General features: G+C 44.4%; 2 protein-coding genes across 3 annotated transcripts; both read right to left on the reverse strand.

The window, feature by feature from the left end:
• Positions 1 to 1,524: 1,524 nt before the first annotated feature.
• Positions 1,525 to 12,499, reverse strand: MMP27 (matrix metallopeptidase 27). Of its 2 annotated transcripts, XM_035008801.1 has the most exons (10): positions 12,372 to 12,499; positions 11,316 to 11,554; positions 10,130 to 10,278; positions 9,907 to 10,035; positions 7,130 to 7,291; positions 6,831 to 6,951; positions 5,251 to 5,381; positions 4,281 to 4,440; positions 2,907 to 3,010; positions 1,525 to 1,789 (listed from the first exon to the last, which is right to left on the reverse strand). In XM_035008801.1, the coding sequence occupies exons 1-10, from the start codon at positions 12,471 to 12,473 to the stop codon at positions 1,545 to 1,547; spliced, it is 1,542 nt and encodes a 513-aa protein (XP_034864692.1). In that variant the 5' UTR covers positions 12,474 to 12,499; the 3' UTR covers positions 1,525 to 1,544. The 2 variants fall into 2 exon arrangements, with proteins under 2 accessions (XP_034864692.1, XP_034864693.1); XM_035008802.1 differs by lacking the exon at positions 2,907 to 3,010 and having other exon boundaries at positions 1,669 to 1,789.
• A 4,234-nt stretch (positions 12,500 to 16,733) lies between these two features.
• Positions 16,734 to 25,902, reverse strand: MMP8 (matrix metallopeptidase 8). Its single transcript, XM_035008713.1, has 10 exons — positions 25,740 to 25,902; positions 23,727 to 23,971; positions 22,931 to 23,079; positions 22,718 to 22,843; positions 20,248 to 20,409; positions 19,771 to 19,888; positions 18,916 to 19,049; positions 18,222 to 18,375; positions 17,409 to 17,512; positions 16,734 to 17,252 (listed from the first exon to the last, which is right to left on the reverse strand). Exons 1-10 carry the CDS (start codon positions 25,875 to 25,877, stop codon positions 17,149 to 17,151), a joined length of 1,434 nt encoding a protein of 477 aa, XP_034864604.1. The 5' UTR covers positions 25,878 to 25,902; the 3' UTR covers positions 16,734 to 17,148.
• Between the last annotated feature and the right edge of the window lie 1,530 nt (positions 25,903 to 27,432).

A 27,432-nucleotide genomic window follows, 5' to 3' on the forward strand; every position in this document is an offset into this window, starting at 1 on the left:
TTGGAAGAGCAAATGTTTTCAGTATTGGTGAAATTTAATTCATCAGTGTTTTCTTTTATGGTTCATGCTTTTTATGCCCTATTTCAAAATCTCTGTTTAAAGCCACAATATTTTTTTAAATATTTTCTTTTAGAAGTTTTATATTTTTGATTCTTCTACTAGAGATCTATGGCTCATTTTGAGTTAATTTTTATGAACCATGTGAGGTAGGGATCGAGGTTCTTTTTGTGTGTATATATGGATATTTGATTATTCCAACACTATTTTTTTTTTACAAAGACTAGCATATCTACTATATGCTAGGTATTAAGCTGTACTCTTTAAAATTTACTTTCTATTTCAAACATGCAATAATTCTTTTATGTCCCTTTCTAATAGGAATCTGGGAACAATGAACTCAAGGTAGGGAATGTGATTATAGGAATTTCTGAGATTTTCTATGCATATTTTCTATTAGGTGACACTTGCTCAATCTATCACCTCATCAGAATCAAGTTCAACGGACAACCTCCCATTTTCTGGGTCAGAAAATTCATGAAGAGCTTAGCCAAACTTTTGTTTTGAGGGAGGAAAGGTAAAATTTAACCATTAAGAATTTAGAAACTCAACAAATACATAGTGTAGCAAAGAGGACAGGAACTTTTCATCTATAGGTTTTGGCTCAGGTGAAACCCAATATTTCAAACACAGGGAGGAAAAGTCTATGTTTCTTGTATATGAGATCGGTGTGTATAAAATCTGATTTTAAATTCTCTAAGGAATGGTTAAATGCATTGGCCTATGCTTGGGAGGTTAGAGGGAACACTATTTTCCTTCTCCTACCAGTTTCCTAATTGTTGGGGGAGCACCTGTCGTGTAATACCTCTTTTATCTCTCGAGGCTCGCGCTCCTATTTGGCAGGTGGAATAACTTATTTGATTGGTGAATTTGGGAACAGAAACTTGGCACATGTAACTCCATCCTCTTTCTTTCTCTTTGGGCTCCATGCAACCTATAGAAGACTCACATTCTTAGGGAGACTTGGTTCTTTCCAGTTCTCCCCATGACTTGTGTGTAAGTACGTCTTCTTCTAGAATTTGATATTAGGAACCTAGCTTGCCCACAGGTACATTTACTAATATAAGTTTTATCAGTAAAAAAGGTGGCATTTTCTCTCCCAACTGAGCATCATTTCTCAGTGGTTTCAGAATATGGGTGGGGATGAGGGTTGCAGTTTATTGGGCCTCCAGCTGCAAAGGTCCAGACAAAATAGGTTGCTAAAGATTGGTTTAATAAATGTCTGCAGTATTTAGTTATTATAAGATACGTGGCTTACTTCTTCAAGTTCACAAAGCATAAAATAGGATTAAAGTACAGCGAGAGTTTTGCTTATGCATGATAACTTCTTGTAAAAAGAATCAGGCAGCTGAAAATATCCGTGGAATCTTTGTTGAATAGATATCTAGAACAAGGACAGGTGACTTATGTGAAAGAATAGTTCTATTCCACTTTGAAGGAGAATTCAGATTAAAAGACCTCTGGAGGTTTATTTTTGGTCCATGAATTTATTGATAACTATAGATTTTTTTCAGCACATGAACAATACTAAAAATAAGCAAGTTTAAGTTCTTATGATAAAACATCTCTGCTCCTCCTGAATGGACTCCTTCCTCACTGATACTAAAATCAGATGATGCATTTAATGGTTCTTTACACCGAAACCAGGTATTGATTTTCATTATTCTGGTGATGTTCTTTGCCTTGGGGTCGTACTCAAATTGCTTTGATCCACGGAAGAAATAGAAGAATCCTAGAGAGAGAGAATCATTATTAGTTATCTTGCACAACTCTATGATGGCTCCACACTTGTTAACTGTATGCATATAGAATAAAATAATTGAACATTATGGAGAGAACAGAAACTTGCGTATTATCTAGATATATTTTACTTTACTACTGTCACATGAGAAATATTGTTATTTTTATTTCCCCAAGGAAGAAGCCAAGGTCTGAACATGAATGTCAAGGGGATCACCACCTTCCTAGCCAGACTGTGGTTCACGCCAGAGGTTCTCCTACTAGGTTTCAGAACAGAGTCTTGGCAAGAGGGAGAAGAAGTCCCCTGTGGGTATGGCCTTGGACCCTATATCTTCATTTTCATTGGGTTGTTCTGCTCTGTCTGTTTTAGGTGTTAAGGTTTTGTGTGAGATTTCACTGCAATAAAAGATGGTGTCATTCAGGAAACTTTTTAGACTCCTGTTTACTCCATGTTCTAGGTTGTTGTCCATGGTCTTAGTCTGAAGATATAGTAGCTAGACTGGACCTTAAGTTGCCTGAGGTGCTTCTAAAGCTGTAGATTTCTGCTTCTCACCCACAGTCCTACATCTGCCTCAGGAACTCTGAAGAATTTGTCATTTCTCACATAACCCCCAAGTGCACATATTAAACCATGCACATAATAGCTTGAGAGTCATTGTCCAGTTCATGTGCTTATCATTTTTCACACTTAAAACTCTTCAGGGGGATGTCTTTCCAGGGCTATCTTGGATCAATGATAAGTAAAATTAACTTTTTGCAGGGATTTGAAATAGTATAACAGAACCTATGATTCAGGACTCACTAATTCGGTTTGTGAGAATGCCTGCCTGGTTAGAGTTTATTATTTATAGAGTTTATTATTATTATTTATTTATGGGTACTCGAGAAGAGCAAAATTACATTAAAACTTTTACACAAATAATGAGTCATTGAACACTACATCAAAAACTAATGATGTACTTACCATGTGTTGGCTAATTGAACATAATAAATAAATAAATAGTGCAAACCTTAAAAAAAAAATGGAAGCAGTTACATTTCTGTACTATCTTCTCTCTCAGCCAGTGAGGTCTCCCAAGTATCCTACAGGGTTAGGCACTGATGCTCACCTTTATGCTGGAAAGCAGCATCGACTCGGAGACCAACTCCTGGGAAGAATTTCACCACCCTCCGTGGGAACCCTTTGTCCATGCTTTGGGTCACTTCATCATACCTGCATGCAGGGGTTGGAAAAGTTTCCAGGGGATCTTTGTTTCAGGGAGCTTAATCCTTCCACTGCCCCACTTGGGGTCAAATAGGGATGCGGAGAAAAAGTAGCCCTCATACGGGAAAAGTAATTTGATCAATAATGAAAAACATGTCAAAGATTATGTTTGGCTGAATCATTTGTAGTGTCTCAAAAACAAGAAATGATGAGGGGGAAAATCCACATCATTAGTCAGACTGATGCTATTCTGAGGGACTATTAAATCAGAGTACGGGCTCATGAAACAGACTCTGAACTACAGAGGACACACTGGTGGTGACCAGAGGGGAGGTGGGTGGGGAGATGGGGGAAACAGATGATGGGGATGAAGGAGTGCACCTGTTGTGATGAGCACAGGATGTTGTATGGAAGTGTTGAATCACTATATTGTACACCCGAAACTAATATTGCACTATATAATAAGTACATTGCAATAAAAAAAAAAAAAAGAAAAGTAAGGGCTCAGCTTGGAGCTTTCACAGATTTTGACCTATAGATACATTTGTGTTATTGGCAATTTGGTTGGCATCACCAGCTTTATTATTTTATCTTATCTTTATTCTATTTTTTTAAATTTTATTTTATTATGTTATGTTAGTCACCATACAATACATCACTAGTTTTTGATGTGGTGACCCACGATTCATTGTTTTCATATAACACCCAGTGCTCCATGCAGTACGTGCCCTCCTTAATACCCATCACCAGGCTAACCCATCCCCCCTTCCCCCTCCCCTCTAAAACCCTGTTTGTTTCTCAGAGTCCATAGTCTCTCATGGTTCATCTCTCCCTCCAATTCCCCCCCCCATTTTTCCCTTCCTTCTCCTAATGTCCTCCATGCTATTCCTTATGTTCCACAAATAAGTGAAACCATATGATAATTGACTTTCTCTGCTTGACTTATTTCACTTAGCATAATCTCCTCCAGTCCCATCCATGTGGATGTAAAAGTTGGGTATTCATCCTTTCTGATGGCTGAGTAATATTCCATGTATATATGGACCATAAGACAGGAATCCATCAAAATTATCTTTATTTTTTTTTAATGTTGGAGAAAGATCTTTGGACTCATTGAAGCATTCTTTTGTTTGGTGGATGTCATCTACCCAAGATGGGCTTTCACATAATTGACCCTAAGAGGACTATAGGTTAGGTTTATTTCTGCCCGTGTTAAAGCGGTGCAATGTGGATGTTTTCTGCAGAATAAAGTGAAGAGGTTGATTGTCTGCAAACTTACCTCCAGCACCAAATGCCCGCAAAGAAGTAGGTTTTTCTGGCACTGTGGTCACAGAGGGCTGCATCAATTTTTGTCACACGTCTTGGAAAGCCAAGTGTATGGATGGGTTTGGGATAATCTGGCAAGACAGCGTATCCTCTGATCATCCAGAAGTTGTCATCTAGGAAGAGAGAAAGTGATTATCTTCTGATCTAATACCCAGAGGGAAAAATAGATGTCTTAAGAAATTTGGAAATAATTAGATGCCTCGTCTCTCAGGATTTAGTTGTCTCATGTCCCCATTTATTCTTACTGCCTTCTTTAGCTGCTTTTATCATTACGATTACACAAATAACACACCCCAATAGTGGGTGTGCTCACTGGTATGCATGTCATTTGGTTTCACTGGATTATTTCTCTAACTCTTGACGAAACAGTCAACTATGTTTGGACATGTTCTCCTAGATTTCAGCCCCCAAGTATTCTCAAAGGCAAGTAATCTGATGAAATCCGTATAAAAATAGCATTGATAACTTAAATATAAGATTCTGGTTAAATTTGAATTTCAAAAAAACAATGACTCATTTTTAGTATAAGTATGTTCAAACATTGCAAGGAACATACTTATAATAAAAAATTTTGTGTCTTATCTGAAATTCAAGGCATCTTGTATTTTTATTTGCTAAATCTGACAACTGTAGTAAAACAGGAATATAAAAGAGGGATGGGTTCCCTTTATTTGGCAGAAAAAAAGATAGTTTTTTAGTTTTTACCATACAGGTTTCTTTTAGCTCTCGTGTAGTTGGGATGATGTTTGTCTTCACAGCCACAGAGAACCCCTGGATAGTTTTGTTTTTGAAGGAACCCATGGTCATGGCAGAAGCACTCTCCATCTGGCCCATGTACGAATATTGTGTTTCTTACCCCAAAATACCCACCAATCAGTTCAGGCTTCCAGAGACAGAAGAAAAATCATGATGGGCAAAGTTACCTTTAAACACTAGGATCTTATCTTTGGGGCTCTCATATGCGGCTTGAACATCACCCGGCAGGGACGGCCAGAATGAAGAGATCAGTTCGAATTCCACATCAGTGATATCATAGTAGATCCTCCATACGTGCCTGGGATGAACAAAAAACACTTTCCACAAACAGCCTATACTCCAGTGGAAACACTGTAAACCTAGGCTTGTCTTTTATTTAATTGATTAGCATTCTCCTCAAATAATTTAGAGCATTCACACGATTTTCCTCAGCCAGTGTAGGTGGTTGTGAGCTCACTTCTACCCTGTGACTACAAAGGACATGCATTTGTGCCCACTCTCCTGGGAACTTAGAGTAGCAACCTACCCACAGAAATCTCAATTCTGAGTGCTCAATGGCCTCATTTTTGCCAAATCAGCAATACTCAAAATTCCAAGGCAACACCAAGCATCTAAGAAAAAGTTTTTGGTCTGATGTTTGCTAGAATAAAGAAGTATTATCATTGCAGGGTAAAATATTTCCTGAGATGTTCCCCTCTGGCTGTAAAGTTCTGAATCCGTGAATGAGACTCAAAAAGCTCTTCCTACGCTGGGCCGCCCCTCTCTGATGTCCCTGGCAAGTGGCCTCAGCCTCTGTGGTGCAGAGCGTGGTGGTGGTAGCATGTCATCCGAGTGTTGTATAGCTGTGGGTGGAAGGGGACTGATTTCAAATATTCTTTCCTTGTGCCCCAATACTTGTGAGATGGTCTATGTCTCAATCCTTTGTTCTGAAAATACAGTCGTGGTAAACACAAATGTTGCAACTGAAGTCCAGTAAGTTTTTTTTTTTTTTTTTAAAGATTTTATTTATTTATTTATTTGACAGAGAGAGAGCACAAGTAGGCAGAGAGGCAGGCACAGGGAGAGGGAGAAGCAGGCTCTCCACCGAGCAGGGAGCCCGACGCGGGGCTCGATCCCAGGACCCCGGGATCATGACCTGAGCCGAAAGCATCTGCTTAACCGACTGAGCCGCCCAGGTGCCCCTGAAGTCCAGTAAGTTATACATGGGGAGAGAAGAGAGTTCCTACTACAGCGAAGACTTCACTGATGCAACATGAAGGAATCATGGTCATTCATGTTTACCAGCTGGCTCTTTGGGTAGAAAAAAGACCTAATTTTTATCATTTGCTGATTTCCAGGGTGTAGATACTCCAGCCATGGCCAGTTTCAAGCTGCAGAAGTGATGTGAAGTGGTTTACAAAATTCCCCCAAATTTAACCATTGGCTCCTGAAACGGTATAGGTCAGCTCCAGGACCACTGGGATTGGTGTATTATTTTAGCTAAGAAGTCACTGAAAATGACTCTACTTCACCTTCTTATCCAATGGCAATTAAAAAATTTGCTTAAGAACATTTAAAAATTAATTTATCAAACAAGCAAGAGATATATACACATAGTAAAACATTCAAAGAGTATGGGCGGTTATGAAAGGAAAAGGAAAAGGAACATTTCCCCACTATCCCCATGATTTCCTCCCTATTTACCTCCAAATCTCTTGAAAAGAAAAATATTCATAGGAAGTTGAGGTGTTTAAGGGAATGGGTTTACCTGCCTTTAAAGAACATTACTTCTCGGCGGAAGGTGGTGATCGCATCAAAAGTCAAGTCAGGGTCGCAGGCATGGGGTACAATGGCCTCCTTTGGCTTAGCAGATGTCTTAGGTAGACTGCCTTTGATGAGAACAGAATAGCACAGTGAATTAAGAAGGCATGTGGACATACTCACAGAAGGATCTTACCCAAGTGGATATTTTCTTCATGGTGGTATTTCAAGAAGTGATTTTTTCACTTCCTTTCTGGAAAGTTTCCTATTTAGTTCACGTATATTCAGATTTATGAGGTTGCTCACCATAGATGGATTGGATTCCGTTGATATCATCCTGAGAAAGTGGGTATTTATTAGGATCCAGGGAGACATAATTTGGAAACATCAAAGCTGTCTGATCATTGGAGTGAGAGAGTCCCAGTGCATGACCAAATTCATGAGCAGCCACAAGAAATAGGTTGAATCCTTAACAAAAACAGGAAAAACATGGGTATGTGGGTCAATCAAAAGAAGAATGGTTGCATCTGAGATTAGGAAGTAACTAAGGGGAGAGAAGGAAAGGCTTGCCATAGAGTGGGTAATTGTTATATGCTCCATCATTTATCTGGGAAATATTTCAACACTAGTAATTGGTATTAGTCATATCATGGAGAACTATGATCCAGAGCAAGCAAATGGCAGGAAACAGGTGTGTGAGAAATAGATAATACAAAAAAAAAAAAAAAAAAAAATAGAAGCCACCAGTTTCTGGTTGTTGCTGGGCTGTACTGGATGTGATCACATTTCTCCTACTTGTATCCTTCAGAGGTTCTCCATTGGCTGTAGGATCAAGTCCAAACACCTTACCATGGCCCTCCACGATCTAGTCCCTGCCTTTTTTCCAGACTCATATTTTGTTCTCATATTTCATGAGCTAACCATACTCAATCATTTGCATCTCTCATCTGTGCCATGTTCCTTCTAGTCTCTATGTCTTACTACCTCCATCCCGTCTACCCAGAATATTATCTCTCCCATCCCTGTTTGCCTAGTTCTTCTACTCGTTGCTCAGGAAACCTCTCTAGAATCATCTCCTCCATGAGGCTTCTCGTACTTGCCCCCTCCTTTCCTGGCTGAGTTAAATGCACCTTTCTGCGTTTCCAGAGACTCAGTGTTTAATTCTGTCATAGCACGTAAGGGACTGCACTGACTGTTTCTTTCATGAAGTGATGCATCTTTTCAGGGACTGTGTCTTGGCCACCTTTTATTCCCGGTGACTCTTGAACTGCCTATCAGTAGTGGATGCTTAATAACTGCTGCTGGGTATCCAGGTGTGTATTTGGATGGAGGAATGGTTAGATGTGCCTCCTATTCACCCATATTGGAAGTCTCACCACGCACGGTGAAACCACCTTTTTATCTCTCTCTCTCTCCCACTAGTCTGTTAGGTTCTAAATAGAAGACTGTCCATGGGTTTGCAACTCAGCCTATGGATCCTAAAGAAAAGGCTGAGCCTTCTGTGATGGAGTCTTGTCCAGTGATGTTTGAACAAAATAAACATGGAATGACCAGGGATTATTTAATGGTCCTTTAGGCTTTTCTGCTCTGGCCTTTGCTGGTGCCCCTTGTCTGGCTTCAGTATTGCTGGGTGTGCTTTTGGCAAGATGGGACACGGGACTCTGAAAAGAATTCAAACTCAGGTCATCTCAATGACTTCCAAAGCTTTATGCTAGCTTTTCAGACCCTACATGGTCTGGATCCTGTCCACCATTTCTGCCACAACCCTGGTACTTGAGTTGGTTGGGTTATTCTTTCCGGAGCACTGTCTACTCCACTTTGCTTTCTGAGTTCCTGCTTAGCCTTCAACTCAGGTTTGGTATCACTTCCTCCCCTGACCTCTGTGTTTGGGTTCAATTTTTTTTATGCACTCCTACTACATTGCTATAGTTTCCTTTATCCCAATGTTGGTCATACTGATTTTAATTGCTATTTGAGTGTGTCCCCTAGACTATAAACCCCTCAAGGGCAGGGTCTGAGTCTCGCACACTATCATGTACTCTATATCACAGAGCCTGGGTCATGGTGGATGTTGAGTAAAGGATTTCTGATTGACTTCATTTACCAAAATTGTAGAGTATCTTATCATGTGCTGATTTGCAGAAACTACAAATACTGACCCACAGACTCTCTGGAGTTACTTGGTCAGGACTGAACTGTGTGATCCTATATACCACACATCAGGAGACTCATAGCTGCTTTCCTGGGACCCAGGAAACCAGATACCAGACCCAAGGTGACTGTTGTCAATGACAGTAAATGGAGTGGGGAGAACCCTAAAGTCTCCTGAGCCTGCTCCTTTGTTGGATGCACATATTTTTACTATAGTAAAGTTTTGATTTTTGTTTGAAAAGTAATAAAAATTTTCTTATTTTAGTACCAGACAGGCATATTAAAAGAAATAAAATCAACTCACTTGGTCTGAAGGAATAGGTTGAACAAAGATTAGGGTCTAATTCCTTGGCAGATGGGCAAGTGTTAGAAGAGTAAGTTCATGCCTTCAGATCGACCGTCTAGGGGCCACGGGCCCACAATACCATCCTTCAATCACTAACTCAGAATTACCACCTCCCTAGAGTCTTCCTCAATCCTGAAGCCAGAGATGACTTCTACCACTGGTGCAACAACACATAGCACACGCTGCCTTGTGGGGTGGTGTGTGGTCTGGGCCTCACATCATACAAGATCATGAAGCTCTGAAGGGTTGGAACTTGTCCAGTACAACTCTGTGGTCTGTCCAATGCCTTGCACAGTTCCAGGCCCACAGTGGACCTTCAGGCATTGTGGGTGTATGAACGAGTGTGCAAGTACACGAAGAATGCTCAGATCATGAAAGGATTAGCATCTGTAGGAAGGCATTGTGTGGATAAGGCCCTGACCTGTACAAGCACAGTTATCTAATAGATATTGAACACTTCCATCAATGTCATCTTGGAATATGGAAACTGTGGGGAAATTGAGAAGCAAAAAGCAACTAATTGCAAAGCTATTTCAGGGATTCTTTAGAATAATAAAATTTGGTTCATGAAGAAAATTGGGCTCACCTGCTCCATCCTTGGTCCAATTTTCATCCTCATCGAAGTGAGTGTCTCCACCCAGACCCAGACCGGGAGGAAAGGCATGGCCGAGGACTCCCAAGGGGCCATCAAAATAACGAGGACACCAGCCATGGACTGAGATACAGTTCACAGGGGGAAGAAAATGTCAGCCTCTCCAAATCTCCTGAGATGGAAATAGCCATACTTTTTTCTCTGCTGGAAACCTTACCTCGGGTCCTAAAGGCAATCATGATGTCTGCAATCCCCTTGGAAGTCTTGGTGAATGTCAGTGGAGTAACTCTGCTCCACACTTCTAGGCCGTTCTGGATAGCCTCGTCCACATCTGCTCGTGCCATATCTGGAGTGTAGTTTATGATTCTTCACAAATCACCAAAATAGATCAGTTGGTGATGACACATGCATGTAGGCACACAAAGACAAAAAGATCCTTTCTTATAAATCATAGGCTGCAGTAACGGATAGTATCGTGCTGTTCTTGGATTGGTATAATACGTTACTGTTTAAATAAAGCACGTTTACATATGCTGTGTGATCCAGTCCTGTCATCCGCCCTGTTCATCAGGGAGTATAATAACACTTCAACAAATGAGACTCAGAGAGGGTCAGTGACTTTCCTAAGATCATATCCTGAGAGCGAGAGTATTAATCTCAGGTATGTGCTCGCTGTGTACAGGAATGGAGATCTGCTTTCTCAGATGGCTTGTGGAAATCAGTCTTATGCATGTGTCATATATGAAGAGTCTCCCTTGAGAGCTTTAAAGAGTTAGTACTCAGGAAAAGATTTCCCTCTGGTTTATATTCCCTATCTTGCTAAAGTTATTTTTAACCCCTAAGACTGAAGTGAAGAGAGATTTATGAGAAGCACTTCGGGGCCTGCCAGGAGGGCTTGAGAGCCACAGTCAAGGGCACCGACTCCGGTCGGAAGCGCACCTCAGCCCCCTCTCCTTGAGATGCCTGGGGGCAAACTCCTCACTTCACCCAGGGTCTACCTGAGATTTGATAACTCTCGCCCACAAGTGTCTCTAACATGAACGGGTTGCTCCAGGCTCTTCCCCTTTTCTCTTGAGCATACTCCAGCCGTACCTTCAACCAGCTGCAGTCAGATGGCTGTGTTTCTGGTCCTGAGTTTATAAGCAAGTGGCCGAGGCTAGAGAGTAAAGCATATCTGCCAGAGCCAGTCTGCTGGTAAGACTTGACGATGGTAAATAACCTTTTGTTTCAGTGTCCCTGTGTTTCAGGTGGTCCCATCAGTGGTGCCTACATGCCAGTGTCATGGGGAGGATGGAATAAATGAGACCCATGAAGGGCCATGCACCTAGGAAGTGCTCGGTGCAATCAACTGTTGTCTTCCCGTGTTTGGGGACTAGGGGGAAAAGAGTGTGCAGAAGCATTACCTGTATGTGAGGTTGTATTGTCTCCACCCTGGGAGAGTGTAGCCATACTGACCCACGTCAGGCACCCCGCATCTGGGTGTCTTCATGATCTCAAGAGTGTTTGAGTCCAGTTGTCCAGTCACTGTCAATCCAAAAAATGCTTGCATTTCCCGAATTTTGCCATCTAAGAGACTCCTGTTCTTGCTTTGAACAAGATGACTCCCTTCTATTTCAAGAGAGTAGAACTGGTTGAGATATGCCTGACCAAAGAGACAAAAAAAGGACACAAACTACAGGACAGCAAATCTATATCTCAGGATAAAACAAAATCGTCTGAAATCCTTTTCAGCAGTAGGTGGGAAGAAAGAAGTAAGTAGTGAGGGGAAGGAAGGAGCGAGAGAGGAAAAAAGAAAGGAAGGAAGCAGAGTCGTCCTGCCTCTTCAGTTCTCAACAAGTGGCTGAGCTGTGTGTGACCAGAATTATACAAACCCCAGAGCCTATAAAACTCCAAACCTCCAGGGAGTTTCTCCCGGGAGGAACTCCAAACCCTCCAGGGAAGACAATCAGCTGATTCTGTGTGTTAAAGGATCACACAGCTTACACGTCTACTTTCACTTTGGTGTTTCCTTAAAACAAATTCTAAAAGAGATATGTCATTGTTCATTTTGCCAATTTAATTAATGTAACCAAATATGGCAAATTCACTGGACTGATTTTTAGAGGGAATCTCCAAGGCAAAGTATTTGTCATGCACGTAGGGGTAAGGGGACCTAAAATTGTAGTTGGGTCCCCCTGGTTGGTATGGACATTCTTATATAGAGATCTCCATTTCTCCCAGGGCTGTCCCCTTTCTCCTCCCTCCGTCTTCACTTGGACCCATTGCTTGAAATGGCAGCAAATCCTCCTTTCCCACCCCTACCCCCACCCTCCACCCTGTACATGGTTACTTGGTGTCCTTAGAGCTAGGGGAAAGTACCAGAATCTTTTGTAGGAATTTGCTGTCTTTTTAGGTTCCAAGACAATCAATAAAATTCATTTTTTATTGATAGTCGTTATTAACGTGTATTGAGACAGTACCTGCGCCAGCCTCATGTTCTCTTCAGTGTCCATCTTTCGGTCTGTAGGAAATGCAGAAGAAAACGTTATAAGGAGCAAAAATTGAAGCAAAAGGCTCTTCATTCCTCTCTCTTTTCTGTTGAAGCCTGTTTCTGTTTCCACAGAATTTAGAAAACAAGAGTAAGACGTGGCATGAATTGGCTTGTATCATCATTTAATTAATACCAGAAAAGGACATTTGCCATGAAGTGTGTCATGATATGCTTTTTTTCCCCTTAGGTTAACTTGATTTTGCAATCATGATCTGCAGTTTTTGAGTAAACACAATCACTGTTCATTACTGAATTGAATATAATAGGAAGCCAGCGTCCAAGTTACTGTTGTCCTTGCAAAGTTGGAGCTCTTCTTATCTTCGAAGTTCTTGAGAGATTGCAAAGTAATTTTCTTTTGAACGAAACCCCGGAATATCTTGGATAGAAAGGTATCACGAAAAGACAATTGAATCAGGAGTCAGATTACCGTAATGAACTAGGATAAACAGCCCATGTGCGTTGGGCACCTGCTATTTGCCTGTCACCATAAACTGAAGCGTGAGTAAGACACTGTTCCAATCTCGTTGGGGAAATTAATGCCAGACGAAACTGAGGCGAGCGGCGAAATGTGCACTGAAGATTCCAGAGCGTGAGAAGAGCCCAAGGTAGGATCGCCGCTGATGAGTGTGGTCTAGCAGCTCAGCCAGGTGGGGCTCCTGCTGGCTCTTGAAGAATGAAATGGGTAGGATGTGGATGACACAGGGGGTGTGTGGAGAGCCCAAGGAAGCAGGTAGGAGAGCCCAGATGAGCTTTGGGAGATCTGGCCGACTGACGCCAATATACTTGAAGATTGCCGGGGGAGACGGGGCGGACAGTGTAGAGGGTACAAGGAAAATGAATGTTTTCCATCTTTTCATGCCTAAGAATGTCCCTTATTCCATTTGACACCTGGTTGAGTGTGCCTACAGAATTTCAGACCAAAATAAATTTTCTTTAAGCCATTAGAAGCACGCTTGCATTGTTTTCTAGAATCTAGTGTTGCTGCTGGGAAGTCTTTCATTCTGATTCTTGATGTATTTTCTTCTGAAAAATGTTGGGAATGTTCTCTTTATGCAGATATTCTGAAATTTCATAATGATGTCTCTTGATGTGGTTTTCTTTTCTTTTTTCCTTTTTCTTTTCGCATTAACATTACTGGGCAGAAGGCAGACCCTTTCATTATGAAAACTTCAAGAAAAATTTCCTCTGTAGTTTCTTTGATAATTTCTTCCCACTCTATTTTCCCTTACCTTTTCTAAAATACACATCTGTTGGACCTTGTGGACTGAAACTCCGTGCTCCTGATATTTATTTTACTACTTTCTGCCAACATTATTTTCCAGCCCAGTTGTGTTTTTAGGTTCCAAGAGCTTTAATTCTCTGAATATTTTATTTATTTTCTTGCATTTTGCTAGTGGTGTTTGGATGTAGAGTATACCTTATCTTTTGAGAATGTATAGTATTTTTAAGTCTATCTTGACATTTTCTTTTGCTCCAAGAATTGTCTCTATTTCTTCAAAGTTTCTTTCTGGGTGCCTATTTCTCATGTTAGGAGGTTTTTTCACGTGTTTAGAGACTCTGTGCTGTGCAATCTGTTTAAGAATGAGAGACCAGAGAGCTGACTGGAAGCCCTATGAGATGACCTTCACTGCAGGGAGGTGAGGTAGGTTTCAGATGTTTCGTGTGATGCTTTAGCTGGGGTAAGATTTGGTTAGATAGAGAACTCAGACTAACAGATGATTCAGAAAATAAAAACTTATTTCTCCCTCACTTAAAAGAAGCACAGATGGGGTAGCCCAGCGTTCATATGGCAACCCCGCACCCCCGAGGATACGGGCCGCCTCCACCTGGTTGCGCTGCTCTCTCAGTGCAATGCCTCGTGGTCTCCAGGTGGCTACTCAGCTCTGATGGTTGTGTCTTCGTTATAGGGCAGCAGCAACGGGGATGGCAGAGAAAGCAAGCTCCCAGGCCCTCTCCTGAAGCGCACTCAACACTCTGCATATGCATTTTGGCAAGAAATTAAACACTGGCTACACCTGGTCATAGGCAAGACCACAAAACGTATTGTTAGTTGGATGTATTATGACCTCAATGAAATTGGGGTCTTATCGCAGCAGAGGAGTGGGGAGAAGGTGTTAACATAGGTCAGCATCAGTATGTATAAGTCTTCTTTCTTGGGCTGTGAAACTTCTCCAGAGGAGACCTCTCCAATTTCCCATCATTTTAATCGTCCATCAGCAAAGATGTAGGAGATGCCTCTGGCGTACTTTCTGCTTTCCTCCCAAGTGTTAGCCTAGAGCCACCCTATGCACGAAGGAACAGAAGGATGAATGCCCGGCCTCCCTTCCCTTCCAGATTTCAACAGTGAAAGGTGTTGGGGGCTAGGCATCTCAGGAGGTTCAGCTGGCACCGAGCCCCAGCTGCCCGGCGTAGAAACCTCGATAGCGCCCTTGTCTCGGTTTTCTCCTCTACCTCACTCTGCCTGCCTCCCCGCTCTTGCTTCCTGGGAACATGTCCCCAATAAAATAACCGCACCAAGGCCTGGACTTAGCCTTTGCTTTCGAAGAAATTTAACCCAAGGTAAAAAGTACTCTCATTATTTAAATTCTAAGCTTAGATTCTTGGAGCTCTTGTATTCACATAAAACTTCAGTGTAACAGCCAGAAAATACCACATATTGTCAAGAAGAGAACTTTACAAAAAGGAGTAATTTTTGAATTCTTTGTTTCACTTCACATTGCTGTGTGAAATATGGTTAAAGAAATAGTATGAACTCGGTTTTCATCTCAACAACGTGTGTATATATATGAGGTTTGGGGCAAGAACCTAGCATAACTAGCAGGTGTTCTGAATCTCCCATCTTCATGCTTGTAAAAAGGGACATAAGATGTCTTAGAAAATATGACAGTCTGAAATTGACTCTCATGTTTGCACTTGTTATTTTGATGCAATGAATTATTTCTATCACTCCTTTTTCCTAGCACAGTCCCTGGGACATGTAGGTGATTACTTATTGTTGAATAAATGAATGTTAGTGTATCCTAGTTTGTTTTCTCATCTTGTAAAATAAGTGGAGAAAAAATGTGCTGACATATTTGAGGGAATCTGTAAAGGAAATTGAATATTTACAAAATATTTTGTAAATGGAAACTAAAAGTTAATGCTGACAAGAAAATAAATGGCTGCAAATATACTGAAATTTGCCATGTTTTCATACTTTATATGAACTATGTGGTAGCATCTTAAGAAATTATAGATCACAAGTCAGTCATTTAATATATCTATTTTGAACTCACTTAATTTTTGAACCAGAATAAGGTACCAAATTACTAAATTATCTGTGAGATGTAAAAATGAGCTGAAAAATAGAATGTTAGTAATAAATATATTTTAAAATTTACTTATTTAATGTGTAATAAGCTGCATTATATTCTAACAACTGCAAATATGACATTATAATGATTTTGATATCTGGATTAGCCATTATGGTCCCAGAATCCTAAAGTTCTTGACAGAAAAGAACCACTATCAAATGTATGCATCTCAGCTTAGTTTAATTTAAGAGAGTCATTGAATTTTGTGCCCAGCACTGTTTGGTTTGTGCAGTAAATCCCACTTATGGGTAGTGTGCCCTCCTGAGTATCCCTGGAAAAGAAGAAATAAGGAACAACAGTTCCAATCACTAGCCCATTTGCTTAGACTCTAAAAGGATAGAGCTGGGAGGAGACAGAAGAGAAAGTGGTACCTCCCCTTTTTGCTCCTTTTTGGGGAAGGTGACAGTAATTCTTCCTGAGGGTTCAACTTTGTCGTTTTGTGTTGACTCATTTTCTTAAGTGCAGGGGTATGGTATCCAGCTGGTAGATATCCCAGGGCTGCCATAAGGAAGCTCCACAGGCTCCAACCCAGTTTATTCTCTCCCAGGTCTGGAAGCTACAAGTCTAAACCCAAGGTGTGGGGAGGATGAAATTCTTTTCTCTGAAGGCACTAGGAAGGATCCTTCCTTGCCTCTTCCCAGCTTCTGGTGGCTGCTGGCCACGGTTGGCTTTCTACAAGCGCCATTCCCAGGTTGGTCTTCACGCGCGCATGTCCTCATCTGCTATGTGTCTGTGTTGCTTCTCTTCTTCCAAGGACACCAGTCCCTAGGTCCACCCTGCTCCAGCATAACCTCATTCTAACTAACTGCATCTTTGAAGACCCTAGTTCCAAATAGGGTATATTCATAGGTACCTAGGATTGGACTTCAACCTCTCTCTCTTGGGGGGACACAATTCAAGCCACAACATGGATCAACAATATTTTTTTTCCAAGAGTGGAAAATAGTACTACATTTTCAGTAAAGGCAAGAGGGACTGTTTACGCTGTTCCTGGTCTCTGCATTTCACCAAAACCCAGTGCTGAATTGTATGTAGCAGATAAAGGAGATTTAGGCATATATAAGCATTTTGGAAGTCAGGTAAGCAAGTAACGAAATAGTGAATACTGAAGTGACAGGGAAGGCTTCATCTCCTCCCTTGAGATGGAATCCATAGGCACTCAATCAGCCCTGGAGACAACAGGATACTCCAAATGTATTTCCACTGAAGGGAGGTCCAATGAGGACAGTGATAGCAAACAGCATTACTCATTGTCGAGAGAAGTATAAATAGGACCCAGGAAAATGGCTACGCAAACTAGACTTTCCTTCCACATGCGGAAAATGGATGCAAATATGTGTGACTGCTTCAGCTTTATCTGCAGTTGAGCCATCGATTGCTTCTATCGATCCTAGTAACCCTGTGAGCACCAAGATCAAATGTATAATATATCTGTCCACTGAAGAAAAAGAAGACATCTGTAAAAAAAAAAAAGATAAAGTATTGAATTAGTTTGTGGATCTCAGATGTTTTCAATTGAAAAGACCCCATGCCTGTCCCAAATAACATTCAAATGCAAATCCGTTATTTTAAAACTTTAAACAAATTTATTATTAGTTTTTTTTTCTACTTACGGTTCTGCTGGAAAACTGCATCAATTTTGCTTCCTATTCCTGGAAAGAGACTTGCTATGCTTTTGGGATAACCTGGTTCCATGGATTGTCTTTGGTTATCATATCTAATGAACAAAAAAAAAAGTCCCATGTTTTAAAACCAGTATAGTATAAAACGACAATGGTTTTCTTTAAATTGCATATACTTTACAAAGTGTCTTCACACATATTTTCTCATTTGGTCTTCATACTGTCTTATTTCCTGGGCCTAAGAATGGTAGACTTCTCTACCTAAGTGTACGATCCTATTTAAAAAATACCTGGGTAGCATTAACACTGAAACAGGCTTCTGATGGCTAGCACAGTGTTATTTTCCAAAAGAAGGGTTTTATTTTCTGAGGATTTCCTTAATGGGTACATAGTTAGTCTCTCTCTCTTCCTCCCCCCCCCCCCCCGCCCCCCCCCCCCCGCATAGTGAGGTAACAAGTCCAATGTGGGCACCACGTTTTGTAGGCTATCTGAATAGCATTTTCTTGAGTGTGTTAGAATTCAACTCCTAACTGAGAATTAGCCTCTCTCTTTGCATCCCTTCCTGGTGCCTTATTAAGGTTTGCTGTTTCCTGATGTAGAATCCTCAATACCATTGTGAAGACTTTTTAATTTTATAAAAATGACACTTTCAAAAGCCTTGGCAACATCCATCATTTTGTGAAAAAGAATGCCTATCAGAGATCCCCTGGGTTTTTAAAAATCTTCAGATGGCTGGTTGTTCGCGGTCTGTAGACGGTAAATATGCAGATTTCAATCTCTAACTGAAACAATAGTTTGCCTTACCTCCAGATCTGGTCCTTTACAAAGAAGTAGGTTTTTCTCCTGTAGTAAACAGCTGCATCAATCGCTTGGACACTGCTTGGGAAGCCGTAGTCTAAGATGACCCTGGGATAACCTTGCTCAATGTCATAGCCCCTCAGAGCCCAGTACCGGCAGCCTGCCAACAAACCAGGTTATACTTTAGATAAAGTCCTTCTGTTCCCATAACATAATGTGGTATCACTTCTTAGTCTTTGTGTAAATTCATCATGGAAACAATGGAACAAGAGTCTTTAAAAGACCAAGGTGGTCAAGTTCACTGGGCTGTAACAGTCTCAGTGGTTCCCCAGCATTTGCCAATAATAGTTCTGGGTTCTCAGCCCGACAGGCAGGGCCTCACAGCTGGGGGACTTGCTCAGTCACGAGCCTTCGATGCAGAGACACTCCCACAGCCGCGGGGACTCGGAGACTGTTAGACCCGGGACGAGGGAGGAGGAACAGCATGGCTGGGAAAGCAGGGCTGAGCAGGGAAGGGTTAGCTGCTCAAGCTCCTGCAGCAGTTGGGGCAGGGACCCGACCCGACCCAGGTCTCCTGACCAAGTCCGGACAGGGTACCTGCTCTCATGGGCTCACCTCCCCTCACCCTGGAAGGGACCACAAAGAAGTCTTCCCCTCACCTCAGGGACAGTTAAAACAGGATGAAAACGTAGGCAGTTACCTTTAAATAGGAAAACGAGGTCCTTGTCGGCATCCTCATAGGCCGCCTGTACACCATCGGGCAGGGACGGCCAGAACAGAGAGATGAAGTTGAGTTCGACCCTTCTCAGCTGAGGGTGTCTCCTCCAGAAGTACCTAGCAGAGCACAAGGCTGTGAGTGGGTAGCCGCCCGGGATCCCGCATGAGCGCCCGCCCCACGAGCCTGCGGGGAGGTAGGATGATGTCGTGGAGGCGGTGCTGAGCTCCGTAGCCAACATGCAGCAATGCCGTTCACCTGCTGGGCACTTCACAGGTTTTAGGGGACGTCCTAGGAATGACCTTCTATGATGACATTTGCCCTGTCCCCTCTGCACGCCCTGACAAGGCTCACTGTCGTTCCTACAAAACGCTGAGGATACTTAGAGTATTCCAGCAAAAGCAATACAAGTAAATCAGGCCCCGATCACACAGTCACAAAGCAGCCAATGGAAGACTGAAAAACCCAACCGGTGAGATGACTTGCCCCCAGCTTATCACGTGATGGTTCCCATTTACTGGACTGAATGTGGGTGGGCGAGGATGGGGTTTCTCTGTCTGCTAAACCCCTGTGGGACGTTCCCGAGCACCTGGAGCCCGGTCCGCTACGCTATCACCCACAGCAGAATGTTTATGCATTTTGCGGGTTTTTTTTTTTTTTTTTTTTAAATTTTCCTGGATGTTCCAAGTTACCCAGAAAACACAATCCATTGCAATGAGATGCACAAGCACAGAATTCGAAGGAAAAGCTGAGCGGTATGTAACATGGGACTCGATGAGAATCCAGCTCTAAGTTATGCCAGTAAGTTAAGTCAAAGGAAGAAATAGTTCAGTCTTATACTTGTCTTTAAAGAACAGTATTTCTCCACGGAGGGTGGCGATGGAGTCAAACGTCAGTCTGGGGTCACAGGCTGTGGGTGTGGTCGGTCCGGTTGGTTGGACAGGGTTGTTTGAAGGACCTTAAAAAACAACAACAACAACAAAGCTTTCTATAAGCTTCCGTGTAGTGTGACTGTTGGAGTACCTCGGACACTCAGGAAAGCAAAGGGTTTTCACAAGAGAAACCCTACCAGACTACCCCACAAGGCACTAAAGTAACTGTACATTTGGCCCTCTCAAAGTTATTATTATTTTAAGTCAGAATGGTGATTTTCAGAGATCATTCCAGTTTAAGTTGTGAAGTAAAGCAATTTGAATTCTGTGCCTCCCCCCTTCCCCACCCTCTACTTAAAAATCCTAATCCCATCCCTCTTCTCGAAGAACATCCTAGACAAGCCCACGCCTCACCATGTACGCAGGGTTCTTCTGATGACCTTACCGTAGATGGCCTGAATCCCGTTGATGTCATCTTGAGGGAGGTTGTAGGTGCTGGGGTCGTGGAAAGCGTAGTTGGGATACATCAAGGCACCGGGGTCAGTGGAGTGAGCGAGCCCCAAGGAGTGGCCAAATTCATGGGCGGCAACAAGAAACAAATTGTAATCTGAAATGCAAGCGTGTGTGGTCAGTGGCTCCGAGTGGATCCAAGGGCGGAGACAACAGGATCTCAAGGAACGCGGCTTCCGAGCCAACAGAGCCTGGAGAAACTGCACTTGCCATGCCTGTCTTTCTCATTTTCCCTCAGGCACCTGAAGAGAGAGGCTGGAAGCAATCAAGGTAGGAGTTGTAGGTTCAGGTGGAGAAGCTTCTCATCAAATCTCAGAACCAAGAAATACTGCCTTTATTCTGACTCAGGTATTCCATGGATGTGGACCTGAGGCTGAGAGAAGGGATGGCAGGCCCCACAGTCCTGTGAGGCTCCGCAGCCCTCTCCAGCCTCCCAGGCCCTCAGCCCCTTCGATAGAGTCTCAGTGCAAGGGCATTTCGAGAAGAAGCCTGCCGGGCTGCCATTAGCCTTGGATGCAGACGGACCTGCTTTGCCTCCCTGATCACCCATCAGCCAGCACCAGCTCCTCCCTGATTCCCGTTCTCAAAGTAGCTTCGAGGATTCTCCACCCTCCCCCTTGTTTGAAAGAGACAAACCCCGCTCCTTCCCTCATCTTTAACTTCTAGGAGCACAATGCCTTCCCCAGCTGGGAACCTGACTTCCAAGGCTCACACTTCTGTCAGATAGAGCCCAAGCTCCTTGGCCAAGTGTAAGAACCCCTCACTTGCCCAGCAGACACGTGTGATGTGAACCCTTCACTCCGGCTGCCCCACATACACAGTGCACATGGTCTTCCATGCCCACCTCTTAAAACTGAGTACTTTCTACATGCGGGGAAGCGTGATATGATTCAGTCCTCACAATATTTGTGTGAAGTATTGTTAGAAATATTTTTACAGTAAAGGAACTGCAAGCCCACAGAGTTTGGGTATCTCGTTGGAGGTCTGGCAACTGGTAAGTGGTCGAGCTGGGGCCAAATCCAGGTTGATGGCAAGACCTGTGCTCTGAGGACAGCGTTCAGCTTCCTACTGATAACTATCCGAGTGAAATTCTACCGTGTTCCAAGACCTTTCTTCCTGACTGCACATCCTTGCATTTTTGCATTCCTGAATGCATCTCAGAAAACCTCTCTGAGGGCCTGGAGCACGCTGTGCGGGGCCCTGGGGGGATCTGCCATGATGCACAGTCTAGAAGGGGAGATGCACGTCAATGACGTGAATGGCACGAGAGCAGCTGAGAAAGAGAAACAAAGGCTGTTGGGATTCTGAGGAGAAAGTCCTCACTTCCAGCTGAAAGACAAGACGGGGCGGCATGGGGCAGAGCAGAGAGAGATTTTGGAAGGGGCCTGGGGGTGCAATGTGAGCAGATATAGGGAGCTTGGGAAGCACGTGGGCGTCTGGATCATTTAGTTCAGGTAAGAGGTGACGACCACGTGCACCAGTGGGGAGGGCAAGAGGAATTCAAAGTAGTGGGGTGTTAGTTATCTTTGGGTACACACAGCTCCTAGCACAAGGACTTGGGTGGAAAAAACACTCACAACATATATGTTGAGAAAATGGTGGGAGGAGCAGGTTCCAAGCAAAGATAAAAGGGTCCTTTCCTATTTTCTAAAGCGTTCTGTGGCGTCTTGTTGCCCCGTGGCCTTGTGAACTACCACGTGGTCTGCATATACCTGTCCTTATCCTCACTTCTTCCCTTCAGGGTCTGACTCTTCTCATTATCAGTCTCCTCCTGAAAGGGGTGGATTGTCCTACAGCAACAACCACTGAAAAAGAGTTCTATGAAATGAAATAACTCGACGAAAAACATGGTGGCTGTTTTCTAAGTGGGATAGTTTTCCAAATGAACACGATTATTTCTGGATTTCCAAAAATAAGGACATCCTCCAAACATCATTAAATTTCAGAATATTACAAAGAAACACATACCCTAAAGCAGTGGTCAGCAAACTTCTTCTGTGAAGGTGTAGATAGTAAGTATTTTAGGCTTTGTGAGCCGTGTGCTTTCCGTAGCAAGTACTCAGCTCAGTTGTGCTGTGAGAACAGCCCTAGGTGATGCATGAACCAGTAAGGGTGTCCCTGTTTCAATAAAACTATTTATACAAACAGGACGGGGCAGGATCTAGCCACGGTCTGTAGCTTTTTGATTTCTGTCCTAGGAAAACAAGGTCAGCACTTAGCCCAAGGGCTTTTTTAAAACCTAAATTTACTTAGCATTATGAGGTAGCAAAAATTTAAAACGATCAGCTTGTGTGAGTTTGAAATGTTGCAGTAACTTGGGTGTGTGTGTATGTATGCGGGAGGGGCTTCTGATGTGAGAAAAGCAAATTCAGAGCTGCATGTTGATGCGACCTTGGTTAACTTACTGTTGGAAGTTGTGGTCCATGTTTCTTCTGCATCGAAGTGAGCGTCTCCTCCAATACCTTGGCCCGGCTGAAAGGCATGAGCGAGGACCCCATTGGGTCCATCGAATGGAGAATTGTCGCCATGATCTGAAACAAGACAGTTTGTCTCAGGTCCCTGCCGAGTCCCAGTTTAGCCAGGCAAGGCAAATCTGAGCACAACGGCTGCGAGCCTACCTCCTTGGACGAAGGTGATCTCGATGTCTGCTTCTCCCTGAGAGATCTTGGTGAAGGTCAGGGTTGACACTTTGCTCCACACTTGAAAGGCTTCCTTAATAGCAGCTTCTACATCGGTCTCTGACAACTGTGTCGTGTACTTAATAATCCTTCAAAATGAGGAGACGGGAGGAGGACTTGTTATGGTTTAGAAGGGCAGGCCACAGTGGACCACGCTTCTCCATTTGGGAGTGAGGGGTATATGTGAGGAGCTAGCCCTGGAGGGGGCCTAGGGAGGGGGCAGGCGTCAAGGCTGCAGACAGACGTGGCCTCTGCACAGGTCCCTCCCTATCGTTAACCTCAGTTTCTTTATTCATAAGAGGAGGATCATAAAATAGTAGCCCTCTCATAGGGTGGTTGTGGGGATTAAGTACATGTCAAGTATTCAGCTCAGTACTTGGCACATCACAGTGTTGAACAAATACTGGGTATCGTTAACTGTCATCATCAGGAGGCATGGAACGTGGGGCTAGGCTGTCCAGCAATGAGTGAGCCTTTTTTGGGGTCCTACATGGAGTTCATAGAGAGACAGCCTAATGTTGCCATCATCCTCTTGAGGCTGCTGGAGAAGGAGGACAAAAGCGTCAGGCTGTGAGGTGAGGAGAGCCTGTGGGGTCTTTGCTCCTTCACACCAGACTCTGGCCTCTCCGGGGCAGGGCCACCTGTCTCCCGTGAATCCCACATCCTGGGACAGTGCCTGGCACGTCACAGATGCTCAACAAACACCCCTGTCGGGTTCTGGAACTCAAACTGTCACCTGTAGGTCAGGTTAGTTTGTTTCCACTTGGGGTTTCCCGGGGTTAACATGAAGTCTCCACTGTCCGGTACCCCGCAGCGAGGCTTCTGCATCATCTCCAGCGTCTCGCGATCCGGCTTCCCCGTCTCGTTCAACCCAAAGAACCGCTGCATCTCTTTCAGCTTCTCAACAATCACACTAGAGCTGTTCTGCCTCGCAGACCGGAATCCTTTCTGCGGTAACTGGTAGAACTTTTCTAGGTAATCCTGGACAAAGAGACACACGTGACGGGACCTGCTGTGTCCTTACCTTCGGCTCCCTGGGCATTGTGCATCCTTCCTGCGCCACCACAGACTTCTAACAGGCTAATAACCTGATGGAGGAGCAACAACACGGATTTGGGGTCGAGTTTGAGAGAACAGGGACAATGGGTCAGAACAGCCCCTCCGTCCAGCGCTCCGGTTAGTGTTTATACAAAAGAACATGTGTTTCATAAAGGATGAGGTCCAAGTCCCCATGCAAAACCCTAGTACAGAGTCAGGAGACTGGCTCCTACTTATGAAAAATAAAGAGCGCTGGTGTATATTGATTTCTTCAGGTGTTCATTGCATCGATGTGGATTCTCTTTTAATTATCTTTCCGCTGGGGCGCCTGGGTGGCTCAGTTGGTTAAGCGACTGCCTTCGGCTCAGGTCATGATCCTGGAGTCCCGGAATCGAGTCCCGCATTGGGCTCCCTGCTTGGCGGGGAGTCTGCTTCTCCCTCTGACCCTCCCCCCTCTCATGTGCTTTCTCTCTCTCTCAAATAAATACATAAAATCTTTTAAAAAAAATTACCTTTCCGCTACTGTTGATAAGGTCTAATCATCCTCACTAAGACACGGACATGCGCAGATGGAGGGAAATTGCCAAGATGACAAATTCAGGTCCCAGCCATCCCTGATGCTTCTCAAATGAGAACTGACAATTTCACAAGAAGAACTCCAAACTGGTTTTGGGGCAACAGCACCCTCATCGGCGTCAGCCTTTTCCCCACCGCAGCCCCTCTGGAAGGGGCAAAGTTCCGGGGGCTGCTACACCAGCTGTACGGCTTCTCTCGCCCTAAGCAGCCCGGGAACACCTGTCACCTGGCAGGTGACACAGGACAGAGCACTTTGTACTCTTACAGGCTGTGGGATTCAGAGAGGCTTGGGTTCAAATCTTAGCTCTGCCACAGATTAACTGAGTTTTTGGACACACCATTGAATGGACTTACGATTCACTTTGGTCTCTAAGGTGGGAATAATAATACCCTGTCACAGGGTTGCAGTGAGGATGAATGAGATGCTCAGCAGGGCATCCTGTATGCAGTCAACACTCACTGAGCTCTAGCTATTAACCCCGGGGGCTTATTCCTATTACCACTGTAAGAGATACTTAAGAAAAAAGGAAAAGGATAAAACAAAAAGAACAATGCTTTCCTGAAACTGCAGTGCTAAGGAAATTGTGCATGACAAGTTTGTGACCACGTTCTCCGATGTTTCTTTAAAATTTGGCCTGACTTTCGTACAACAATGGAAAATAGCTGCTGGTTTTGCTTTATGAACATTTATAAACATGTTTGCTTATAAACAGAATCCGGTGTAGGAAATCTCATTGCGCTAGGAATTGACTTCCAGTTCCTTCTAATTGCCCGTCCTCGTGCTCTCCGGTCCACCTGAGATTTCTGGCTGCAGAGACAAGTCCCTACAGAAAGCACCAGGCGTGGAGTAACTGGGTTATGGACAATGGCTGGGGAACATCTTAGGTGAGTGAGAAAGAAAACCACTTAGTTTTGTAATTTAAACCATTCCTTCTCAGCGGGGTCCCCGGCTGGAGGCAGCTCGGCTGCAGTATTTCCCCAGAGTTTGAGGAGCCCAGCTAGGAACCCCCCAGATTCCTGAAGCGAGATGTTTGAGCTCAAACAGAACACACACATCATTTCAGGCTGATTTGACTAAGACGAAGAGACAAGCCACACGGACGTCACGCACCGACCTACCGGGGAGTCCGTTTACCTGAACGATTCGCGCGTTCTTCTCTTCTGGGGATGCCCCGGGGACCGGGAAGGCCTGCGCGAGCCGCGCGGAGAGCAGCAACAGCGGGGGGAGCATCCTCAGGTTCAATGTGGCCTTTTCTGCCAAGGCTGCGGCCATCCTGGCTTCCTCCGGGTAGGCCCCCTCGTGGGCGTCTCTAGCTCGCCGGACCGTGGCTTGGTCACTGCTCTCTCTGCTGGTCCCTTATAAAGCCGTGTCTTCAGCAGTTGCCACATCGCGAACGTGAGGCAACACAGGTTGATTACGCGCGGACGCTGTTGCAACGTTATAATGTGATTTAGTTCTCCAGGACGGGGCGGGGGGTGTCTTTCAACAGAAAAAAAAAGCGCCAGTTGCTCTTCTTTGCTCTTGGGGTTTTGGGTCAGAGATTGACAAAGTTGTGTGGTCGAGGAGAAGGCGTGGGGCTGACTCCTGAGGGTAACGCTCAGCGGAGCGTTGGAGGCGCCGAGGCTCTGCTGCCTCAGGCAGGGGCGCTGCAGGATTCGCGGTCGCCAGCCTGGGACCAGGGAGCCCCGTTCGAGCAGCTCTGTGGGCGGCCACCCTCGCTGTGAGGAGAGGCGCAGGGGCGAGCGGGCACCAAGCAGGGTCCGGTGGGGGTCCTGGGGCAGCTTCTGGGGGATGCGGTTTGGGCTTCAGTGCATTAGAGAAGTCTGCAGGCTGGGTTTTCCACGGGAAGGACGAGGAGAGCAGTGCTGACGGTGATAATGATAAACAGACCGTCGAATAGTATGTCCCGGACGTACACGCTGTACATCTATTACCTCCTCCCACGGCCTTGGGATGCTGGCACTCCTGCATTTTGCAGGTGAAATCAAATCCAGAGAAGTGAGAGGACTTGTGCTAAGTTGGGGGGTGCCCGGGATTCAGTCCCAAGTGAGGTGTTCGGAGACACTGAGCTGAGAGCTACCCCAGCAGGCTCTCCCCGCTGGGCGCGCAGCGGGCCCACGACGGAGCCGAGGATCCAGGTCCGGCTCACAGAGGAGGACTGAGAGGGTGTGTTTGCGCCCCGGGGAAAAGGCCTCAGGAGAGGGTTTTCAGACCAGGTGGCTGCACCGGTCCGGGGCCCGAGGGCAGGTTTTAGAATCCTGTCACCTGCTCCCACTTATTCTGACTCCATGTGCATGAGATGATGTTACTACGTGGTCTTTGCGTGTGCTCACTTGCATGTATTTATATGTTCTGCAAGGGTGGTGGTGTGTGTAGAAATGTGTGCTCGACTTGTGTGATACAGGACGTGTGTGAATATGTAAGCGATGCCTTTGAGATGCTATGGTAAGTAGTTCGGGTCCCTCCTGGGGTCTCGCACACACTTTGTAAAAATCCAGACTGTGACTCGGGTTAGAGCGTATCTGGGCAGCAGGTTAATGTTCACCATGCAGACTCCTGCATCCCCTCAAATGCTGGCTGCCGCCCACCATACGTCAGGCGCTGTGATGGGTACCAGATCGCTGGAAGTAAGTTCATAGTGGCTCAGGGCACCAGGGGGGCTCAATGGTTAAGCGACTGCCTTCGGCTCAGGTCGTGATCCCAGGGTCCCAGGCTCGAGTACCCTGCTCAGCGGGGAGCCTGCTTCTCCCTCTGCCTGCCATTCCCCAGCTTGTGCTCGCTCGCTCTCTGTCAAATAAATAAAATCTTTTAAAAAAATAATAGCAGT

Source organism: Mirounga leonina, unplaced genomic scaffold, assembly GCF_011800145.1.
Source record: "Mirounga leonina isolate KUSES-001 unplaced genomic scaffold, KU_Mleo_1.0 Mir_153, whole genome shotgun sequence".
In the NCBI taxonomy this organism is placed as follows: domain Eukaryota; kingdom Metazoa; phylum Chordata; class Mammalia; order Carnivora; family Phocidae; genus Mirounga; species Mirounga leonina.

What these genes read in the sequence shown, in the direction of transcription:
- MMP27 (XM_035008801.1), bottom strand. Translation starts at nt 12,473, where the DNA reads ATGAAGAGCCTTTTGCTTCAATTTTTGCTCCTTATAACGTTTTCTTCT. An exon ending in AGAACATGAGGCTGGCGCAG is followed by an intron (nt 11,555 to 12,371) that starts GTACTGTCTCAA and finishes CTCTTTGGTCAG; the next exon opens with GCATATCTCAACCAGTTCTA. An exon ending in TGCTGCTTTCCAGCATAAAG is followed by an intron (nt 1,790 to 2,906) that starts GTGAGCATCAGT and finishes CTCTCTCTCTAG; the next exon opens with GATTCTTCTATTTCTTCCGT.
- MMP8 (XM_035008713.1), bottom strand. Translation starts at nt 25,877, where the DNA reads ATGGCCGCAGCCTTGGCAGAAAAGGCCACATTGAACCTGAGGATGCTC. An exon ending in ATACTGTTCTTTAAAGACAA is followed by an intron (nt 19,050 to 19,770) that starts GTATAAGACTGA and finishes GTGCTCTGCTAG; the next exon opens with GTACTTCTGGAGGAGACACC. An exon ending in TGCAGTTTTCCAGCAGAACC is followed by an intron (nt 17,253 to 17,408) that starts GTAAGTAGAAAA and finishes TTTTTTTTACAG; the next exon opens with ATGTCTTCTTTTTCTTCAGT.